Source organism: Aotus nancymaae, unplaced genomic scaffold (assembly GCF_030222135.1).
Source record: "Aotus nancymaae isolate 86718 unplaced genomic scaffold, 86718_ANA_hifiasm-v0.15.2.pri h1tg000010l, whole genome shotgun sequence".
NCBI classification, from domain to species: Eukaryota; Metazoa; Chordata; class Mammalia; order Primates; family Aotidae; genus Aotus; species Aotus nancymaae.
This window is the reverse complement of record NW_026988421.1, coordinates 60,582,821-60,602,831: the sequence shown is the minus strand read 5'-3', so window position 1 is coordinate 60,602,831 and position 20,011 is coordinate 60,582,821. Positions and strand designations below refer to the sequence as shown.

The 20,011-nt window shown below is 41.0% G+C and overlaps 1 protein-coding gene across 6 annotated transcripts in view; it reads right to left on the bottom strand.

Annotated features, from left to right (window-relative positions):
* Positions 1-424: 424 nt before the first annotated feature.
* The window catches only part of CCAR1 (cell division cycle and apoptosis regulator 1), a 74,452-nt gene continuing 54,865 nt past the window's right edge, over positions 425-20,011 (bottom strand). For 5 of the 6 annotated variants that reach the window (XM_021672811.2, XM_021672815.2, XM_021672813.2 and 2 more), the window contains 7 exons: positions 19,865-19,976; positions 5,685-5,767; positions 4,903-5,049; positions 3,536-3,656; positions 3,251-3,436; positions 1,888-2,093; positions 425-774 (listed from right to left, as the gene is read on the bottom strand). In XM_021672811.2, the coding sequence (XP_021528486.1) occupies positions 715-774; positions 1,888-2,093; positions 3,251-3,436; positions 3,536-3,656; positions 4,903-5,049; positions 5,685-5,767; positions 19,865-19,976 (915 nt within the window). In that variant the 3' untranslated portion in view covers positions 425-714. Of the gene's footprint in view, positions 775-1,887; positions 2,094-3,250; positions 3,437-3,535; positions 3,657-4,902; positions 5,050-5,684; positions 5,768-9,585; positions 9,802-19,864; positions 19,977-20,011 lie in introns of those variants that run through there. The other variant, XM_012451424.3, reaches the window with a different exon arrangement.

Sequence of the window (20,011 nt, the reverse complement as noted above, 5' to 3'; positions counted from 1 at the left end):
TCAGCGCCTCCCAAGTAGCTGGGATTACAGGCACCCACCACCATGCCCAGCTAATTTTTGTATTTTTAGTAGAGACGGGGTTTCACCATGACAGCAAGGCTAGTCTTGAACTCCTGACCTCAGGTGATCCACCCACCTCGGCCTCCCAAAGTGCTGGGATTACAGGTGTGAGCCACTGCACCCGGCCTAAACTGAATTTTTAATGAATGCTTTTAGAGACTGATCAAGAGGGGATTTATTGGTGATTGAGTAAAAAAAAAAAAAAAAAAAAAAAAAAAAATTGTTTCAAAAAACTTGTAAAAAATTAAGCATCATGCTATTTTATGATTTTGACTGCAATTTTAAAAGATGAACTAAAAAATTTAAAACTGAATAATGATAATTCTACAAATAAAATTAAAGATTTCTAGGCATTTTAATAAAAGAAATTTAACTGATGAACTTTATTGGAGTTAAAACTATAACAAAGTTCATCCTAAAACACTTTGCAATGCAAAATTATTTCACTCAAGGAGTGTTTAATAATTTGAATGCTAGGAAGTACAAGCAATTTTCAAAAGCAGAAACTCACATTCATAAAACTTTATACATCATTTGAACTAAAAGACATTTATACTACTAAAATCAAACATGCATCACCTTCAAACATTCTTATATCATGATTTTTATATATTACATTATTTAACACCATTCCTCGTTACTACATGGATTTTATCATACACTTGCACCATTCTCCTTGGATTTTTGATCTTTGTCTTCATTCTTTACATTATCCTGTAAGACAATAGAGAAGGAAAAAATACATTTTATTAGATTTTCTTAAATGTTACTTTGATATTAAGAGTACAATGGTATTCAGTTTGGTATACTTTTTTCTAGTGATAAAGAATATATTAATTTTAATATCTTAAAATTAATGGTGACAAAGTGTTTCCCTTAATTCTGCCCACCAATAAATGCGGTCTCAAAAAGCAGTAAATGGGACAGGTGTGGTGGCTCATGCCTGTAATCTCAGCACTCTGAGAAGCCAAGATAGGCGGGCTGCTTAGCTCAGAAGTTGGAGATCAGCCTGGGCAAGATGGTGAAACCCCGTCTCTACAGAAAATATAAAAATTAGCTGGGTGTGCTGGAGCACACTTGTAGTCCCAGCTACTCAGGAGGCTGAGGTGGGAGGATCACGTAAGTCTGGGAGGCAGAGGTTGTAGTGAGCCAAGACAGAACCACTACAATCTAGACTGGGCAAAAAAGCAAGACCCTGTCTCAAAAAACAACGACGACAACAAAAAGATAAGTGAAGTGAATGGTTTAGTTCAAAGTTATACTCTGGATTGAAAAGAAATCTAAATGAAATTTTCTTCAAGTTTATACACTTAAATCAAGCTGACATTCCAACTAAGTTTTTAGAAAAACAACATCTTTTGGGAATCACTTTTTTTTTTTTTTTTAAGACAGGGTCTCACTCTGTTGCCCAGGCTAGATAGTGTAATGGTGCAATCTAGACTCATTTCAACCTCTGTCTCCCGGGTTCAAGTGATTCTCCTGCCTCAGCCTTCCAGGTAGCTAGGTTTACAGGTGCCTACCACCACGTCTGGCTAATATTTTTGTATTTTTAGTAGAGACAGGGTTTTATCATGTTGGCCAGGCTGGTCTTGAACTCCTGACCTCAGGTGATCCACCCGCTTTGGCCTCCCACAGTGCTAGGATTACAGGTGTGAGCCACTGTGCCCAGCCTGGGAATCACTTTTGACTAATCTCAGGAAGGACAGAATGCCATCATTCTTTGCTTTCAGAATAACCACTAAGAGCTTAGTAACATTAAAATACATTAAAACCACCAGAGTTAGATTTAAAAAACTATGAAAATGTTAAAAGTACAAAATTTCTCACCTTCTTGAGAACAGTGTGGATTTCATCCATTACTGTAGATAAGTTTCTGATTGTCTTATTCAGTTGGTTTTCAAATTGTAAATTCATGTTTTCTGAAATCTTTAAGTTTTCTTGTAACTGACTAAGGTCCTTTTTAACTTCTCTGAGTTCACCAGAGAGGCTTTTGTTGGAATTCTCCAAATTTAATATGGTTTTTTCATCTTCCTCTGTTTAAAAAAATCCAAAAATTAATACTTAAAGCTCCTTAAAATTTCCAATTTAACTTTGAAGTTAAAATATTTAAGCTGTGAAAATAAAAAGCTGATAAATTCCATAAAATGACAATATTTCTCAATTTCATTAGTCATAAAGCACATTGCAATATTAATTTCATTTATTTATTTATTTATTTTTGAGACCGAGTCTAACTCTGTTGCACAGGCTTGAGTGAAGTGGCACAATCTCGGCTCACTGCAACCTCTGCCTCCCGTGTTCAAGTGATTCTTCTGCCTCAGCCTCCCGCATAGCTTGGACTATAGGCACATGCCACTGCACCCAGCTAATTTTTGTGTTTTTAGTAAAGACAGGGTTTCACCATGTTGGTCAGGATGGTCTCAAACTTCTGACCTCGGGCAATCCGCCTACCTCGACCTCTAAAAAGTGATGGTATTACAGGCGTGAGCCACTGTACCTGGCCTGTTTCATTCAAATTAATTTTTAACTCATATTATTTCAAAACCTGTGTTCTATTTTTAGATGACTGTATACATTAGAGAACACAGACTGGTAAAAACTGAAACTAGAAGATGATTAAAAGGATGCAACAGAGTAACAATGAACCTGAGAAGAATGCATATGAAGACCTAAGATTCAGATAAAGCTAAGCAATTTTATAACATGAACCAGAAATAAAAAGTAAAGTTCCTGGCAGGGTGCGGTGGCTCATGCCTGTAATGCCAGCACTATAGGAGACCAAGGCAGGCGATCACTTGAGGTCAGGACTTCAAGACTAGCCTGGCCAACAGAGCAAAACCCTACCTCTACTAAAACTACAAAAAAATAACTAGGCCTGGTGGCACAAGCGTGTAATCTCAGCTACTTGGGAGGCTGAGGTGGGAGAATCACTTAGACCCTGGAGGCAGTAGCTGCAGTAAGCTGAGATGCTCCACTGCACTCCAGCCTGGGCGACAGAGTGAGACCCTGTCTCAAAATAAATAAAAAATTAAAAAATTTTAAAAAGCAAAGTTCCTTACAAACTTGATGAAAATATGTGCTATACATATGCAAATGTGTATATAAGCACATACGTGTATGTACGTACATAAGTATCTACATATCCCAGCACGGTGCTAAAAGTATGAACATATCCAATGCTGACCCTTACCTGTTTTTTCTTCCAGTAACTGCAGCTTCTGTTCTACTTCAGCTCTTACTTTTTCGCTCTTTTCCAATTTTTGCAAGAGGCTTCCTACATCTACCATTGCACCATTGTACACGATGAGGCCAACATTTTGTTCAACATCCTTTGATTCTTGCTTTACTGTTGGTGTTGGAAGTAATAATCTGTTTCCTATAATATAAAATATACCATATTTTAGTAAGTTATTTTTCTTCTTTAATTACGAGGATATTTATTAAAAAGTAAAATCTTAAAATAATATGCTCGGACCTAGCATATCTTCCTGCAATGACTCAGACTCTTCATGGTTTTCATCATCTTTCGAGGTGTCTGTTAATTTCCGGTAAAAGCAAGATTCACGGAGCACTACTTTATTAAGAAGCTTCTTTACCTGTAATGCAAGCAAGTAAACAAAATAAAGAGATGAAAATACATTTTTTTATTCTCTTAGAATAGCTGTGTTGTAATTTTCACTTTTTTTTTTTTTGAGATGGAGTCTTGCTCTATTGCCCTGGCTGGCGGGCAGTGGTGCAATCTCAGCTCACTACAGCCTCCACCTCCTGGATTCAAGTGATTCTCCCACCTCAGCCACCAGAGTAGCTGGGATTACAGGCACCCACCATCATGCCCAGCTAATTTTTGTATTTTTGTAGAGACAGGGGTTTCACCATGTTGGACAAGCTGGTCTTGAACTCCTGACCTCAGGTGATCCACCTGTCTTGGCCTCCCAAAGTGTTGGGATTACAGGTGTGAGCCACCATGCCTAGCTGTAATTTTCACTTATGATGGATATCCATGGAACTGAGTAAGATCCAAATTACTTTTGAAAAATTGCTAAAAAGTATAACATTGATAAAAATACATGCACAGGAATGTTTATTACAGCATAGTTGGTAAATCCAAGAAATGAAAACCACCAGCAACAGAGACTAGGTAGGTCAATTATGGTACATGTATATAATGGGTACTATGTAGCTATAAAAAAAAGCTATAAAAAGAATGAGGCAGGTCTCTATTTTCATGGTAGAATGTCTATAGTATACTGTGGAATGTAAAAAAAAAAAAAGCCAATCAAAATGATTCCATGTTTTGTTTATAAAAATGGAACTGAACTGCTTACGAAAAGATCTAGAATTTTATATATTTTTAGTCCTAAGGAACAGAAACAGATGGAGAGGGAGAGGGGAAGTGTTTTAAAATTGGCTTGTGTTATATTGCTTTATTATTATTATTTTTGAGACGGAGTCTCATACAGTCACCCAGGCTGGAATGCAGTGGTGTGATCTCGGCTCACTGCAACATCCGCCTCCTGGGTTCAAGTGATTCTTCCGTCTCAGCTTCCCAAGTAGCTGGTATTACAGGCACCCATGCCACCACACTCGCCTAATTTTTGTATTTTTAGTAGAGACAGAATTTCGCCATGTTGGCCAAACTGGAACTCCTGGCCTCAAGTGATCTGCCTGCCTTGGCCTCTCAAACTGCTGGGATTATAGATGTGAGCCACCACGCCTGGCTATTATATTGCTTTAATATATCAAAAACTCAGTAGAGGTTCTATTAACTTTTCATTGGAAAAAGTAACTTTCTGAAAGGTTACTAAAACTGTTTTCATTTTAAATATTCACAAGATAGATTACCTGAGCCCGAGAAAGATGTAGTCCAAGAGTATAAAGTATTTCTTCCAAATCCTTTTCAAGAAGGTAACCACAATGACTTTGATCAAAATAAACAAAAGCCATTAACAGATCTCTGTTAATTGTGATCATTTGAGTCTTTTCTTTTTCCTAGGAAAATGCAGAAGTAGAAGACATATATTCAATTTTTTCTTTTTTTGAGACGGAGTTTCGTTCTTGTTGGCCAGGCTAGAGTGCAATGGCATGATCACGGCTCACTGCGACCTCTCTCTCCCAGGTTCAAATGATTCACATCCTGCCTCAGCCTCCAGAGTAACTGGGATTACAGGCATGCGCCACCATGCCCGGCTAATTTTATATTTTTAGTAGAGACAGGGTTTCACCATGTTGGTCGGGCTGGTCCCGAACTGCTGACCTAAGGTGATCTGCCTGCCTCTGCCTCCCAAAGTGCTGGAATTACAGGTGTGAGCCACCACGCCCAGCATAGTATTCAAATTTTTTACCCCCCCGAAAAGTGAGAAATGGAGACTGTGCATATAATAGCAATAATCTAATAAGATATTTGCCTCATCCTAAATAAAATGAGTTAGTTTGGTATATGAATATGAGAGAAAGGAATCAAACACACTATTTATCTGACACAGCCACAAACACAAAAAACAACTGGTAAAAATTTTACTTAGTGGTAATATAGATGTATAGGACTAATAAACTTCACAACTGTGTTATGTTTAGATGATGTTACACATCACCATATTATAAAGAATATGGTACTCAATAAATACCTTATCTTTAGAGGGCCTCTCCTTGCAGTATCTGTTGATATCTCTTTTGTCATCTCGTTTGGTCATTTCTTCCTCATCCCTATCTGTAAAAAATACATATAACAGAGGCAAAAAAGTCATTAATACACATATTTTCAAGTTGAGCACAGTGGCCCATGACTGTTATCTCAGCTACTCAGGAGGCCAAAGCAGGAGGGTAACTTAAGCCCAGGAGTTCGAGACTGTAGTGAGCTATGACTGCACCACTGCACTCCAGCCTGGGTGACAGATCAACACCCTGTCTTTTAAACAACAACAAAAATATGAAGAAAAACCATATGCTAAAACAGACATGAACCTTGATAACAAGCTCAGTAAAAGAAGCCAGTCACAAATAAATCACTTATTATGTGATTCCATTTATATGAAATGTCCAGAATATCTACAGAAACAAAAAGCAGACTAATGGTTGCCTAGGACTGAAGAAGTTCAGGAGAGATGGGAAGTGACTTCTAATGAGTCTCTTTTGGGTTCTGGGTTTCTTTTCAGGGTGATAAAAATGTTCTAAAGTTAATTGTGGTGATGGTTGTACAACTCTGAATATATTAAAAAACCACTGACTTCTATACAGGCACAACTTGAGAGTTATTAAAGGCTCTGGTTCCAGACCACCCCAATAAAGCAAGTATTGCAATAAAGCTAGTCAACAAACACATTTTTTGGCTTTCCAGTACACATAAAAGTTATGTTTACAGCCAGGCATGGGGGTACATGCCTGTAATCCCAGCACTTTGAGAGGTCAAGGCAGGTAAAACACTTCAGCTCAGGAGTTTGAAACCAGCCAGTGCAACATGGCAAAAAAATACAAAAATTAGCCAGGCATGGTAGCACACGCCTATAGTCTCAGTTGCTTGGAGGGCTGAGATGAGAGAATCACTTAAGCCTGGGATGTTGAGGCTTCCGTGATCCATGTTCACGTTATTGTACTCTGGCTTGTCTCAACAAAAAAGTTATGTTCATACTATACTCTAGTCTATTAAGTGTGCAATAGCATTATGCCTAAAAAGAGTATACACATTAAAAGATACTTTATTGCTAAAAGCACTAACAATCACCCCAGCCTTCAGAAAGTCGTAAGCTTTTTGCTAGTAAAGGATCTTGCCTCAGTCTGAGCAACATAATGAGACCCCCATCTCTACAAAAATAATTTAAAATTAGAGTTAATCACTGGGCAAGGTGGAGCACACCTATAATCCCAGCACTTTGGGAGACTGAGGCAGGTAGATCACTTGAGGTAAGGAGTTCAAGACTAGCCTGGCCAACATGGTGAAACCGTCTCTAGAAATACAAAAATTAGCTGTGTGTGGTGGCCTGCGCCTGTAGTCCCAGCTACTTGGGAGGCTGAGGCTGGAGAATTACTTGAATCCGGGAGGCAGAGGTTGCAGTGAGCCGCGATTGTGCCACTGCACTCCAGCCTGGGTGACAGAGCGAGACTGCTTTTAACTAAGTTTACATCATATTCTAAATCTAATACTCTAAATTATTTCAACAATGTTTACAGTATCTTCACAGAAGTAGAATATATCTCAAAAAAACACTTTCATGGCTGGGTGTGGTGGCTCACGCTTGTAATCTCAGCACTTTGGGAGGCCAAGGTGGGCGGATCACCTGAGGTCAGGAGTTCAAGACCAGTCTGGCCAACATGGTAAAACCCTGTCTCTACTAAAAATACAAAAAATTAGCTGGGCGTGATGGCAGTCGCCCGTAATCCCAGCTACTTGGGAGGCTGAGGCAGGAGAACCACTTGAATCCAGGAGGCGGAGGTTGCAGTGAGCCGAGATCACGCCATTGCACTCCAGCCTGGGTAACAAGAGCAAAACTGTATTGAAATAAAACAAAACACTTTCTCCTCTGCTCATCCATAAAAAGCAAACAATCATCTTTTAGTTTTATCCTGATATTGCAGCAGATCCATCCCATCTTCAGGCTGCATTTTTTTTTTTTTTTTTTTTTGAGACAGAGTTTCCCTCTTGTTACCCAGGCTGGAGTGCTATGGCACAATCGCAATGCAACCCCCGCCACCCAGATTCAAGTGATTCTCCTGCCTCAGCCTCCTGAGTAGCTGGGATTACACATATGCGCCACTACACCTGGCTAATTTTTTTCAATTTTTAGTAGAGATGAGGTTTCTCCATGTTGGTCAGGCTGGTCTTGAACTCCAGACCTCCGATGATCTGTCTGCCTTGGCCTCCCAAAATGTTGGGATTACAGGCGTGAGCCACTGCACCCAGCTTCAGGCTGCATTTCTAATTTTAGTTCTCTTGCTCTTTCTACCACAGCTGCAGTTATTCCCTCTACTGAATTCTTGAACCCTTCAAAGTCATCCATGAGAACTGAAATCGATTTTTTTTTTTTTTGAGACAGTCTCGTTCTGTCTCCAGGCTGAAGTGTAGTGGCATGATCTTGGCTCACTGTAATCTCTGCCTCCCGGGTTCAGGCAATTCAACTGCCTCAGCCTCCCGAGTACCTGGGACTACAGGCATGCACCACCATATCCAGCTAATTTTTGCATTTTTAGTAGAGACAGGGTTTCACCATCTTGGCCAGGCTGGTCTTGAACTCCTGGCCTTAAGTGATCCGCCTGCCTCGGCCTCCCAAAGTGCTGGGATTACAGGTGTGAGCCACTGCACAAGGCCAACAATTGAAATCAATATCATCCAAACTACTGTTTTTTGTTTTTCCTGAGATGGAGTTTTGCTCTTGTTGCCCAGGCTGGAGCGCAATGGCTGCGATCTTGGCTCACTACAACCTCCACCTCCCAGGCTTAAGCGATTCTCCTGCCTCAGCCTTTCAAGTAGCTGGGATTACAGGAGCCCACTAGTATGCCTGGCTAATTTTTATGTTTTTTAGCAGAGACGGGGTTTCACCATGTTGGTCAGGTTAGTCTCAAATTCCTGACTTCAGGTATCCATCTGCCTCAACCTCCCAAAGTGCTGGGATTACAGGCGTGAGCAACCATGCCCAGCCCAAACTTCTGTTTTTTGGTTTTTTTTTTTGGGAGGGAGTCTGGCAGTCTCCAGACTGGAGTGCAGTGGTACAATCTGGGCTCACTGCAACCTCTGCTTCCTGGGTTCAAGCAATTCCCCCGCCTCAGTCTCCCAAGTAGCTGGGACTACAGGTGTGTGCCACCATAACCAGCTAATTTTTGTATTTTTAATAGAGATGGGGTTTTACCATGTTGGCCAGGATGTTCTTTATCTCCTGACCTCGTGATTCACTTGCCTTGGCCTCCCAAAGTGCTGGCATTACAACAGGCATGAGCCACCACACCCAGCATCAACTACGGTTAATGTTGATATTTTTACCTTCTTGTAAGAATCACAAATGTTTCTAATGGCATCTAGAATGGGCAATCCTTTCCAGAAGGTTTTCAACTTACTTTCCCCAAAATATATACTATGGTAGCAAGAGCCTTAGGAAATGCATTTCGTGGTTGGGTATGGTGGCTCACACCCCAATCTTAACACTTTGGGAGGCTGAGGCAGAAGGATCACTTGTGCCCAGGAGTTTACCACCAACCTGGGCAACACAGTAAGACCCTGTCTCTAAAAATCAAAAAAAACTAAATTTAAAAAGGAAATGTATTTCATAAAAAGTAGGACTTGAAAGCTCAGGCCAGGCACAGTGGCTCATACCTGTAATCCCAGTGCTTTGGGAGTCCAAGGTGCCGGATCACTTGAGGTCAGGAGTTCGAGACCAGCCTGGCCAACATGGTGAAACTCTGCTTCTATTAAAAATACAAAAATTAGCTGGGCATGGCAATGTATGCCTGTAATCCCAGCTACTTGGATGAGGTGGGAGGATCACTTGAGGCCAGGAGGTCCAAGGCTAGACTGGACTGAGCCATGATCATGCCACTGCATTCCAGTCTGCATGACAGAGTGAGCCCGTCTTAAAAAAAACTGGTGAGTTGAAATTACTTTTTGATCCAAGGGCTGTAGAATAGATGTTGCAGCCATGAAACATTAATCTCCTTTTACATCTCCATCAGAGCTCTGGGTGACTAGGTATGGTGTCAGTGAGAAGTAATATTTTCCAAAGAATCTCTTCTTCTGAGCAGTAGAGCTCAACAGTGGGCCTAAAATATTTAGTAAAAACTTAGGTTACATGGTAAGAGTTAAAAAAAAGAAAAATCAGCCAAGCACTGCTATAAGCAGTTGTGCTGTCATCCAGACTTTGTTGTTCAATTTCTAGAGCACAAGTACAATAGGTTTAGCATAATTCTTAAGGGGCTTAGGATTTTTGGAATGGTAAACAAACACTGGCTTCAGCTTAAAGTCACAAGCTGCATTAGCCCTAACAAGAGAGCCAACTTGGTCTTTGAAGCTGGGCAGTGACTGCTCCTCTCTAGCTATGAAAGTCTTAGATGGCATCTTCACCTAATGGAAGATGGCTGTTTTGTCTCCATTGAAAATTTGTTTAGCATAGCCATTTTCATCAAGTATCTTAGCTTCGACATAAGCACTTGCTGTTTCAATGTGCCTTTTGTTAACTGTCCCCCCCTAGAGTTAGGGTCTTGCTCTGTTAACCAGGCTTGAGTGCAGTGGCACTCATAGTCAATGCAGCCTTAAATGCCTGGGCTCAAGCAATCTTCCCACCTCAGCATCTACCTTGTACTTTTACCTTATGGAGATGGTTGCTTTTCTTAAACCTCATGAACTCACCACTGATAGCCTCAAACATTTCTCCACAGCTTCTTCACCTCTCTTAGCCTTCACAGTATTCAACAGAGTCAGGGCCTTGTTCAGAATTAGGCTTTGCCTTAAGGAATGTTGTGGCTGGTGTGACCTATTCTGACCCCTAAAACTTTCTCCTTATAGCAGTAAAGCTTTTTATTTTCTTACCATTTGCATGTTCGCGGGAGTAGCACTTAATTTCCTTCAAGAACTTTTCCTTTGCATTCACAACATAGCTAACTGATGAAAAAACCTAGCTTTTGGCCTATCTCAATTTTCAACATGCCTTCTTCACTCACCTTAACTATTCTGATTTGAAGTTCATGTGAACACTCGAAGGTCATTGTAGGTTTCTTTGTTATTACCATTATTATTTTTGAGACAGAGTCTTGCCCTGTTACCCAGGCTGGAGTACAGTGGCACAATCATGACTCATTGCAGTCTCAATAGCATGGGCTCAACAGATCCTCTAATACCTCAGCCTCTAAAAGTACCTGGGGCCACAATGCATGCTACTATACCCGGCGGCTAATTTTCTTTTTTTGTAGAGATGGGGTATCACTATGTTGCTGATGCTGGTCTAAGTGCTGGTGTAAAGTGATCCTACCTCTTTAGCTTCCCAAAGTGCTGGTATTACAGGCATGAGCCACTGAGCCCAGTCTAATGCTGCACAGGCTGGAGTGCAATGGTATGATCTCAGCTCATTGCAACATATGCCTCCCATGTTCGAGTGATTCTCCTGCCTCAGCCTCCTGAGCAGCTGACATTACAGGAACCGACCACCACGCCTGGCTAATTTTTGTACTTAAGAGTAGAGATGGGGTTTCACCATGTTGGCCAGGCTGGTCTTGAACTCCTGACCTCAGGTGATCGGTCTGTCTCAGCCTCCCAAAGTGCTGGGATTATAGGCGTGAGTCACCGCGCCTGTAACTGGTCTAATTTCTTTTCTTTTTTTTTGAGACAGTCTCACTCTGTCACCCAGGCTGGAGTACAGCGGCATGATCTCAGCTCATTGCAACCTCCGCTTCTTTGGTTCAAGTGATTCTCATGCCCTCAGCCTCCTGAGTAGCTGGGTTTACAAGCGTGCACCACCACAACCAGCTATTTTTTTCTATTTTTAGTAGAGCTGGGTTTTCGCCATGTTGGCCAAGTTGGTCTCAAACTCTTGACCTCAAGTGATCCTCCCACCTTGGCCTCCCAAAGTGCTGGGATTCCAGGCCTGAGCCACCATGCCTGGCACAACTGGCCTAATTTCAGTATTCTGTCTCAGGGAATAGAGAAGCCCAATAAGAGGGACAGAGATAGGGAAATGGCAGGTTGGTAGAGTGATCAGAACACAAACAATATTTATAATTAAGCTCATCATCTTCTATGGGCACAGCTCAAGGTGCCCCAAAACATGTATAACAGTAATATCAAGACCGGGTGCAGTGGCTCACGCCTGTAATCCCAGCACTTTGGGAGGCCAAGGTGGGCGGATCATGAGGTCAAGACATTGAGACCATCCTGGCCAACATGATGAAACCTCATCTCTACTAAAAATACAAAAATTAGCTGGGCGTGGTGGCACGCCTGTAATCCCAGCTACTCAGGAGGCTGAAGCAGGAGAACTGCTTGAACCTCGGAGTGGAGGTTGCAGTGAGCTGAGATTGTGCCACTGCACTCTAGCCTGGAGACAGAACAAGACTCCATCTCAAAAATAAATACATAAATAAAAAAATAGTAGTATCAAAGATCACTGATCACAGATCACCAAAACAGAAATAATAATGAACAAGTTGGAAATACTGTAAGAATTACCAAAATATGACAGAAAGACAAAGGGGAACATGCTGTTGGAAAAGCGGTGATGATAGGCTTGCTGGGCGTTAGGCACTATCTGTGCAGCACAATAAAGTTCAGTGCAAAAAAAAACAAAGCACACCTTTAAAAAGGGCCTAATTGCATGGTATGTAAATTATATTTCAATAAAGGTGTTATTAAATAAAAAATTAAGCAAATGTTCTAATGGCTGGATGTGGTAGCTCATGCCTATAATCCCATCATTTTGGGAGGCCAATGGCCACTCTGGGAGGGAAGCAGGAGGATGGCTTAAGGCCAGGAGTTTGAGATCAGTCAGGGTGTGAGAATCACTTGAATGCACAAGGCAGAGGTTACAAAAATACAAAAACATAGTTGAGTCCCCATCTCTATAAAAAATTCAAAAATTAGCCAGGTGTGGTGGTACGTGCCTGTAGTCTCTGCTACTCAGGGAACTAAGGTGGGAGGATCACTTGAGCCCGGGAGTTCGAGGCTGCAATGAGCCATGGACTTGCTACTGCACTCCAGCCATCAGCATGCTACTACCCAGCCTGGGCAACAGACTGAGATTCTGTCTCAAAAAAGAAAGAATGAGAGGGAACTTGTCCTTGGAACCTAGTTATTTACTTACTTTTGATTACTGAAAATTGCTGTCACTTTCAAAACTGTCTCATCCAAAACTTGTATTTTTGAAATAACTTAAAATATTCAAGTAGTATTTGTTCAACACAGAAAATAAATCAATCCCACCACACAAAATGACAAGTAGTGATCAAGTCCTATTTTTTCCCCATATATACACACTTATTAACATTAAGTTTATTTACAGGAACATGCTGTCTACAAAAACCCTTTAAAAATCTTTTTCCATGACAATAAACTTCTCCAACTTTTCTTCAATGGGTGCACAGAATTTTAACTGCATGACTATATTACCAAAGTGCCATTTAATTATTCTCTATTCTTATTCAGATTGATTCCAAATTTTTGTTTTATAATAAATTAAGGAAGGATCATTCATGTTGATAGTTTAAAGGATATGGCTAATTCACATTTCCAAATTTCCGTTCAGAAAAGGTATAACAATGTACAGTCCCAAACAAGAGTGATGAAAACATACCTCCTTTTACCCTTGTGAAATGGTGTTACCTTTCATTTAAAAATTTAATTTTCATTAACTTGGTAAGAAAAAACTAGGCAGGGCACAGTGGCTCACCCCAGTAATCCCAGCACTTTGGGAGGCTAAAGTGGGCAGATCACCTAAGGTTAGGAGTTTGAGACCAGCCTGGCCAACATGGTGAAACCCTTGTCTCTACTAAAAATACAAAAATTAACTGGGCATGCATGTCTGTAATCTCAGCTACTCGGGAGGCTGAGGGCACAAGAACTGTTTGAACACAGGAGGTGGAGGTTGTAGTGAGCTGAGATCGTGCCAGGGCGACAGAATGAGACTCTGTCTCAAAAAAAAAAAAAGTATCTTATTGTTATCTGCTCTTCTAATTATTAACAAAATTCAACACCATTTAATACATTTACTTGTTCTGTATTTTCATTTTTTATTCCACTTTTCTATCATAAAAAGTGTAGTTTTGGCCGGGCCCAGTGGCTCACACCTGTAATCCCAGCACTCTGGGAGGCTGAGGTGGGTGGACAACAAGGTCAGGAGTTCGGAACCAGCCTGGCCAATATGGTGAAACCCCACCTCTAGTAAAAATACAAAAAAATTAGCTGGGCATAGGCCTGTATCCCAGCTACTTAGGAGGTTGAGGCAGGAAAACTGCTTGAACCCAGAAGGTGGAGGTTGCAGTGGGCCGAGATCGTGCCACTGCACTCCAGCCTGGGCGACAGAGTGAGACTCCATCTCAAAAAAAAAAAAAAAGTAGTCTCCAGGAAATTTAATAGGATAATGAGATGATGAGATATGAAATACAAAAAAACCACAGTAAAACAGAAGCAAGCAGCAACTGGAAACTCTAGGGAAACAAACAAAAAAGAACTATAATCCTATCAACATATATTTGGAGCTTATTTAGATATTTAGACTATTCCAGGAACTTTGAATATATATAATGTTAACAAAGAACACAGAAGAAAATCTCTTTTTCTTACATAAGACCTTTTATTCAAGTGCGAGGGTCGGGGGAGACAGACAATGAGCAAAATCAACAGTATGTAATAAAATAGGTGATAAATTCTATGGGAAAAGAAATAGAGGAGAATTAAGTAGAAACCAGAAATGTACAGTAAGGAAGGGCAGAGGATTGCAATTATAAAGAAAGTAGGACGAGAGCAGGCTTCACTGAGAAAGTGATACTTAAACACAGACTTCATACACGAGAAATTAAGGAAGGCAGATCTCCAGGAAAGACCGTGCTAGCAGAAAGAATTGCCAATGTAAACCTCCCAACATAGGAGCCTATGTGATGGGTCCACTCTTCTCAAGGAGAAGAGTGGTTAAGAGATGTAATTGGATTGAACATGTCTTCAAGAAAAAAAAAGAAAGAGAAAAAAAGAGATGTAATTGGAGACATGATATGTATGGTAGAGTCTTGTAAGTCACTATGAGCACTGACTTTTTCTTTTCTTTTTCAGACAGGGTCTTTCTCTGTCATCCAGGCTGGAATGCAGTGGTGCAATCATTGCTCACTGCAACCTCCACCTCCCAGGCTCAAGTGATCCTACCAGCTCAGACTCCTGAGTAGCTGGGATTACAAGCATGTGCCACCAAGCCCAGATAAATTTTGTATTTTCTGTAGAGACAGGGTATTGCCATGCTGCCTAGGCTGCTCTTGAACTCCTAAGCTCAAGGGATCTAACAGTGGCTTTCTTTTTTTCTTTTTTGAGACAGAGTCTTGCTCTGTCACCCTGGAGTGCAGTGGCACAACCTCAGCTCACTGCAACCTCCACCTTGTGCGTTCAAGTGATTCTCACACCTCGACTTCTTGCGCAGCTGAGATTACAGGTGCACACCACCATGCCCAGCTAATTTTTTTTTTTTTTTTTGGTAGAGATACGGTTCACCATGTTGACCAGCCTAGTCTGGGACTCCTGGCCTCAAATGATCCACCCACCTCAGCCTTCCAAAGTGCTGAGACTACAGTCATGAGCCACTGTGCGCCACCTGAACAGTGGCTTTTTCTGAGTTGAAAGTAATGGGAATATACTGGAAGAATTTGAATAAAAGAATGAAATGAATTCTAAATTTTGCAGAGATCATTCTGGCAATTGAATTGAGAAACGTTAGTGTAGAGGGGAGGAAACACAGAAACAGGTTAAGAGTCTATAACATAATCTATAATCTAGACAAGAGATAATGTGGTTTGGTTACAGTCAAATTGGTGGAATTGATAAGAAGTGGTCTGATTCTGGACATGTTATGAAAATAGAGCCAATATGACTTCCTCATAGATTTAAAGTAGGGTATGGCAGAAAGAAAGGAGTCGACAATGAGTCCTGGGTTTTAGCCTGAGCAAACAGAAAGATGGAGTTGCCATTAAATGAGCTGGCTGGCAAAGGCTAAGGTTGTAGGATTTGTATATGTTTTCTTTCTGGTGAAGGGGTTAGCAGGAGCTTAGTTTCAGACATACTGATTTTGAAATATATCTGATATTTTGGATAACTAAGTGGTTAATACAATAAATATGTCTGATATTCCAGCTAACTACGTGGAGGTGTCAAGTAGACAGTTCAATATGGAGACTGAGAGAGAAGTCTGACATGAGATAAAAATTTGAGACTGGGCGCATCCCTGTAATCCCAGCAGTTCGACAGGCCAAAGCACAAGGATTTCCTTGAAGCCAAGGAGTTCAAGAACAGCCTGGGCGACATACTGAGACCCAATCTCTACAAAAAATTAAACAGTTGGGTACAATAGCATGCACCTGTAGTTCCAGCCACTCAGGATGCTGAGGAAGAGGACTGCTTGAGCCTAGAAGTTTGAGGCTGCAGTGAGCTATGACCATACCATTATACTCCAGCCTGGGTGACAGATCAAGACTCTATCTCTTAAAAAAGAAAAAAAGAATTAGAAACAGAATTATCAGTATTTAAACAATATTTGAAGCTAGAAGAATGGATAAAACCACCATTAAGGGAGTGAAAGTAGAAAATAAACACTGGGTCGGGCATAGTTGCTCACGCCTGTAATCCCAGGACTTTGGGAGGCCGAGGTGGGCAGATCACCTGAGGTCAGGAATTTGAGACTAGCCTGACCAACATGGTGAAACCCTGTCTCTACTAAAAAATACAAAAATTAGCCAGGCCTGCTGGTGGGCTCCTGTAATCCCAGCTACTTGGGAGGCTGAGGCAGGAGAATCACTTGAACCTGGGAGATGGAGGCTGTGGTGAGCCGAGATTGTGCCACTGCACTCCAACCTGGGTGACAGAGTGAGACTCTGTCTCAAAAAACAAAAACAAAACAAAACAAAATACAAAAATTAGCTGGGTGTGGTGGCATAAGCCTGTACTTCCAGCTACTCAAGAGGCTGAGGTGGGAGAATCACTTGAACCTGGGAGGCAAAGGTTGTAGTGAGCTGAGATCACATCACTGCACTCCAGCCTGGCCACAGAGCGAGACACTGTCTCAAAAAAAAAAATGACCGGTGGGGTGTGGTGACTCACGCTTGTAATCCCAGCACTTTGGGAGGCCAAGGTGGGTAAACAGACTGAGGTCAGGTGTTCAAGACCAGCCTGGCCAACATGGTAAAACCCCGTTTCTACTAAAAATACAAAAAATTGGCCGGGCGTGGTGGTGAGTCCCTGTAATCCCAGCTACTTGGGAGGCTGAGGCAGCAAGAATTGCTTGAACCCGGGAGGTGGAGGTTGCAGTGAGCTGAGCCACTGCACTCCAGCCTGGGCAACAGAGTGAGACTCTGTCTCAAAAAAAAAATAATAAAATAAAATAAAATAAGGCTGACAGCTGGAACACTGACAAAATAATGGGAATACTATTTAATGATTTAACTAAAGCAGCAATAAAATAAATAATACCGGCCATACAGAGAGAAAATGGGGCTGTAAAAAGGGCTAAGTCTTCATTAAGCAAAGCAAGTTATGAAGATGAATACTGCTATATGAATATTATGTCATTGCTACTGAGTTATTATATTAAGGCAAATAAGATGATTTATTACACAGTATTAATAGATGCTGTTATGACCTTATTTGCTTAGGTGTGATTATGGAATTGTGGTGATTTCATGGCATGTTTTTTCTCAGGCAAATTGAAGAATTCATATGTTAAATTGGGTTATAAAAACATGAACACAGAGATAAAATAAGACTATATTTGTCTTATTTTTGAATCAATTTTTGAATCAAAGTTGAAGGAAACATGGGTGTTCACTGCACTATCCTTTCAACTCTTTGATGTTTGAATATTTTCATCAAACAATATTAAAAATGATATGATAGAAGAAAATGTAGAGGCAAACAAAAAATACCATAAGTAAAAATAATTGTCAGAGATACAAACTGTAAAACAACAAAAAACAAACTCCTAATTTTCTACATCAGGAAAAGATAATTTTTTAAAAAGCCACAAATCTACCTGGAAAGAACAGATAAGATATTCAGAAGCACTTTATAGGTACTTCACTGCTGATGTCTATGGTCAGAGCATCTACTGTACAGTATTTTAAATGTCACTGCATGGTACCAAAGTCTATTTCATAAAACTTAGGCAAAAGGTGTATGGGTAATTATTACTATTAGTCTTTAAACTCTTTATGTACTCTTTTGCATTATGATAGTGTTAAAGTTAAACGAAATGCCCAAATTAATTTTCTTTTTTTAATTTTTTTGAGACAGAGTTTCCCTCTGTGGCCCAGGCTGGAGTGCAATGGCACTATCTTGGGTGGCTGCGACCTCCGCCTCCTGAGTTCAAGCCATTCTCCTGCCTCAGCCTCCCCAGTAGCTGGGATTACAGGCACATGCCACCACACCCAGATACTATTTTGCATTTTTAGTAGAGATAGGGTTTTGCCGCATTGGCCAGGCTGGTCTCGAACCCCTGACCTCAAGTGATCTGCCACCCTTGACCTTCCAAAGTGTTGAGATTACAGGCATAAGATACCGCCCCCACAAATTAATTTTCTAAAGAACACATTCAGGCCAGGCATGTAGCTCACGAGTATAATCCCTGCACTTTGGGAGGCTGACGTGGGCAGATTTCTTAAACTCAGTAGTTCAAGATCAGCCTGGGCAACAAAGTGAGACCCTGTGTCTAGAAAAAAATTTATAAATTAGGCCAGGGCAGTGGATCATGCCTGTGATCCCAGCACTTTGGGAAGCCAAAGCGGGCAGATCACAAGGTCAGAAGTTCGAGACCAGCTTGACCAACATGGTAAAACCCTGTCTCTACTAAAAATACAAAAATTGGCCGGGTGTGGTGGCATGCACCTGTTATTCCTAGCTACTCGGGAGGTTGAGGCAGGAGAATTGCTTGAACCTTGGAGGTAGAGGTTGCAGTGAGCCAAGATCACACTATTCCACTCCAGCCTGGGTGACAGAGAGACACTTTGTCTCAAAAAAAAAAAGAAAAAGAAAAAGAAAAAACAAAAAATTTAAAAATTAGGCCAGCGCAGTGGCTCACACCTGTAATCCCAGCACTTTGGGAGGCTGAATCAGGTGGATCAACTGAGGTCGGGAGCTCAAGACCAGTCTGACCAACAAGGAGAAACCTCATCTCTACTAAAAATACAAAATTAGCTGGGTGTGGTGGTGCATGTTTGTAATCCCAGGTACTCGGGAGGCTGAGGCAGGAGAATCACTTGAGCCCAGGAGGCAGAGGTTGCAATGAGCTGAGATCGCGCCACTGAACTGCACTCTAGGCCTGGGCAACAGAGTGAGACTCTGTCTCAAAACAAAAAAAAAAAAAAGAAAAAGAAAAATTAGCTGGGAATGGTGGCAAGCACCTGTAGTCCCAGCTACGCAGGAGGCTGAAGTGGGAGGATCACACTGAGCGTGGGAGGTTGAGGCTGCAGATAGCAGTGAGCATGCCACAGTACTGTTACCTGGGTAACAGAGCAAGAACCCTGCCTCAATGAAAAAACAAGAATATATTATATGAAACATCAGGGACTATTATACTTTTTTTTTTTTTGAGACAGGGTCTCACTCTGTCGCCCAGACTGGAGTGCAATGGCATGATCTCTGCTCACTGCAACCTCCACCTCCCATGCTCAAGTAATTCTCCTGCCTCAGCCTCCTAAGGAGCTAGGATTACAGCATGTGCCATTACTGCCTGGCTAATTTTTGTATTTTTGATAGAGACAGGGTTTCACCATGTTGGCCAGGCTGGTCTTGAACTCCTTACCTCAAATGATCCACCTGACTCGGCCTCCCCAAAGTGCTAGGATTAGAGGTGTGAGCCACTGTGCCTGGCCTATTTTACCTTTTATGGCACAGCTTAATCACCATGTTGAGGGAAATTTGCTCTGTCAAGTTGAGTATTAGTTATATATGGGACATAGGATAATCAGTAATAAATACATTTTAAAACAATCTTCTCACCTAAAAATTAGAAAAACTTCCTCACTAAAGAGTATATTACTGTTTCTATTCTAAAGAAAAAATGTTATAAGTATAGATTTCAACGATACAATGTCACCAAACAAAAAAATGTATTATTAACCCTTAGAAATAATAAGTAAATTTCAATCATACCATCTTCTTCATCCTCAGCTTCTTCTGCTTCCATAGGATCATATTCATCTTGATTATTATCTTCTTCAGTTTCATCATCATCCTTAGAATCATCTTTTCTTTTATCTTCTTTCTGTAATTTAAAATGCCTTTATTATTTATTTACTT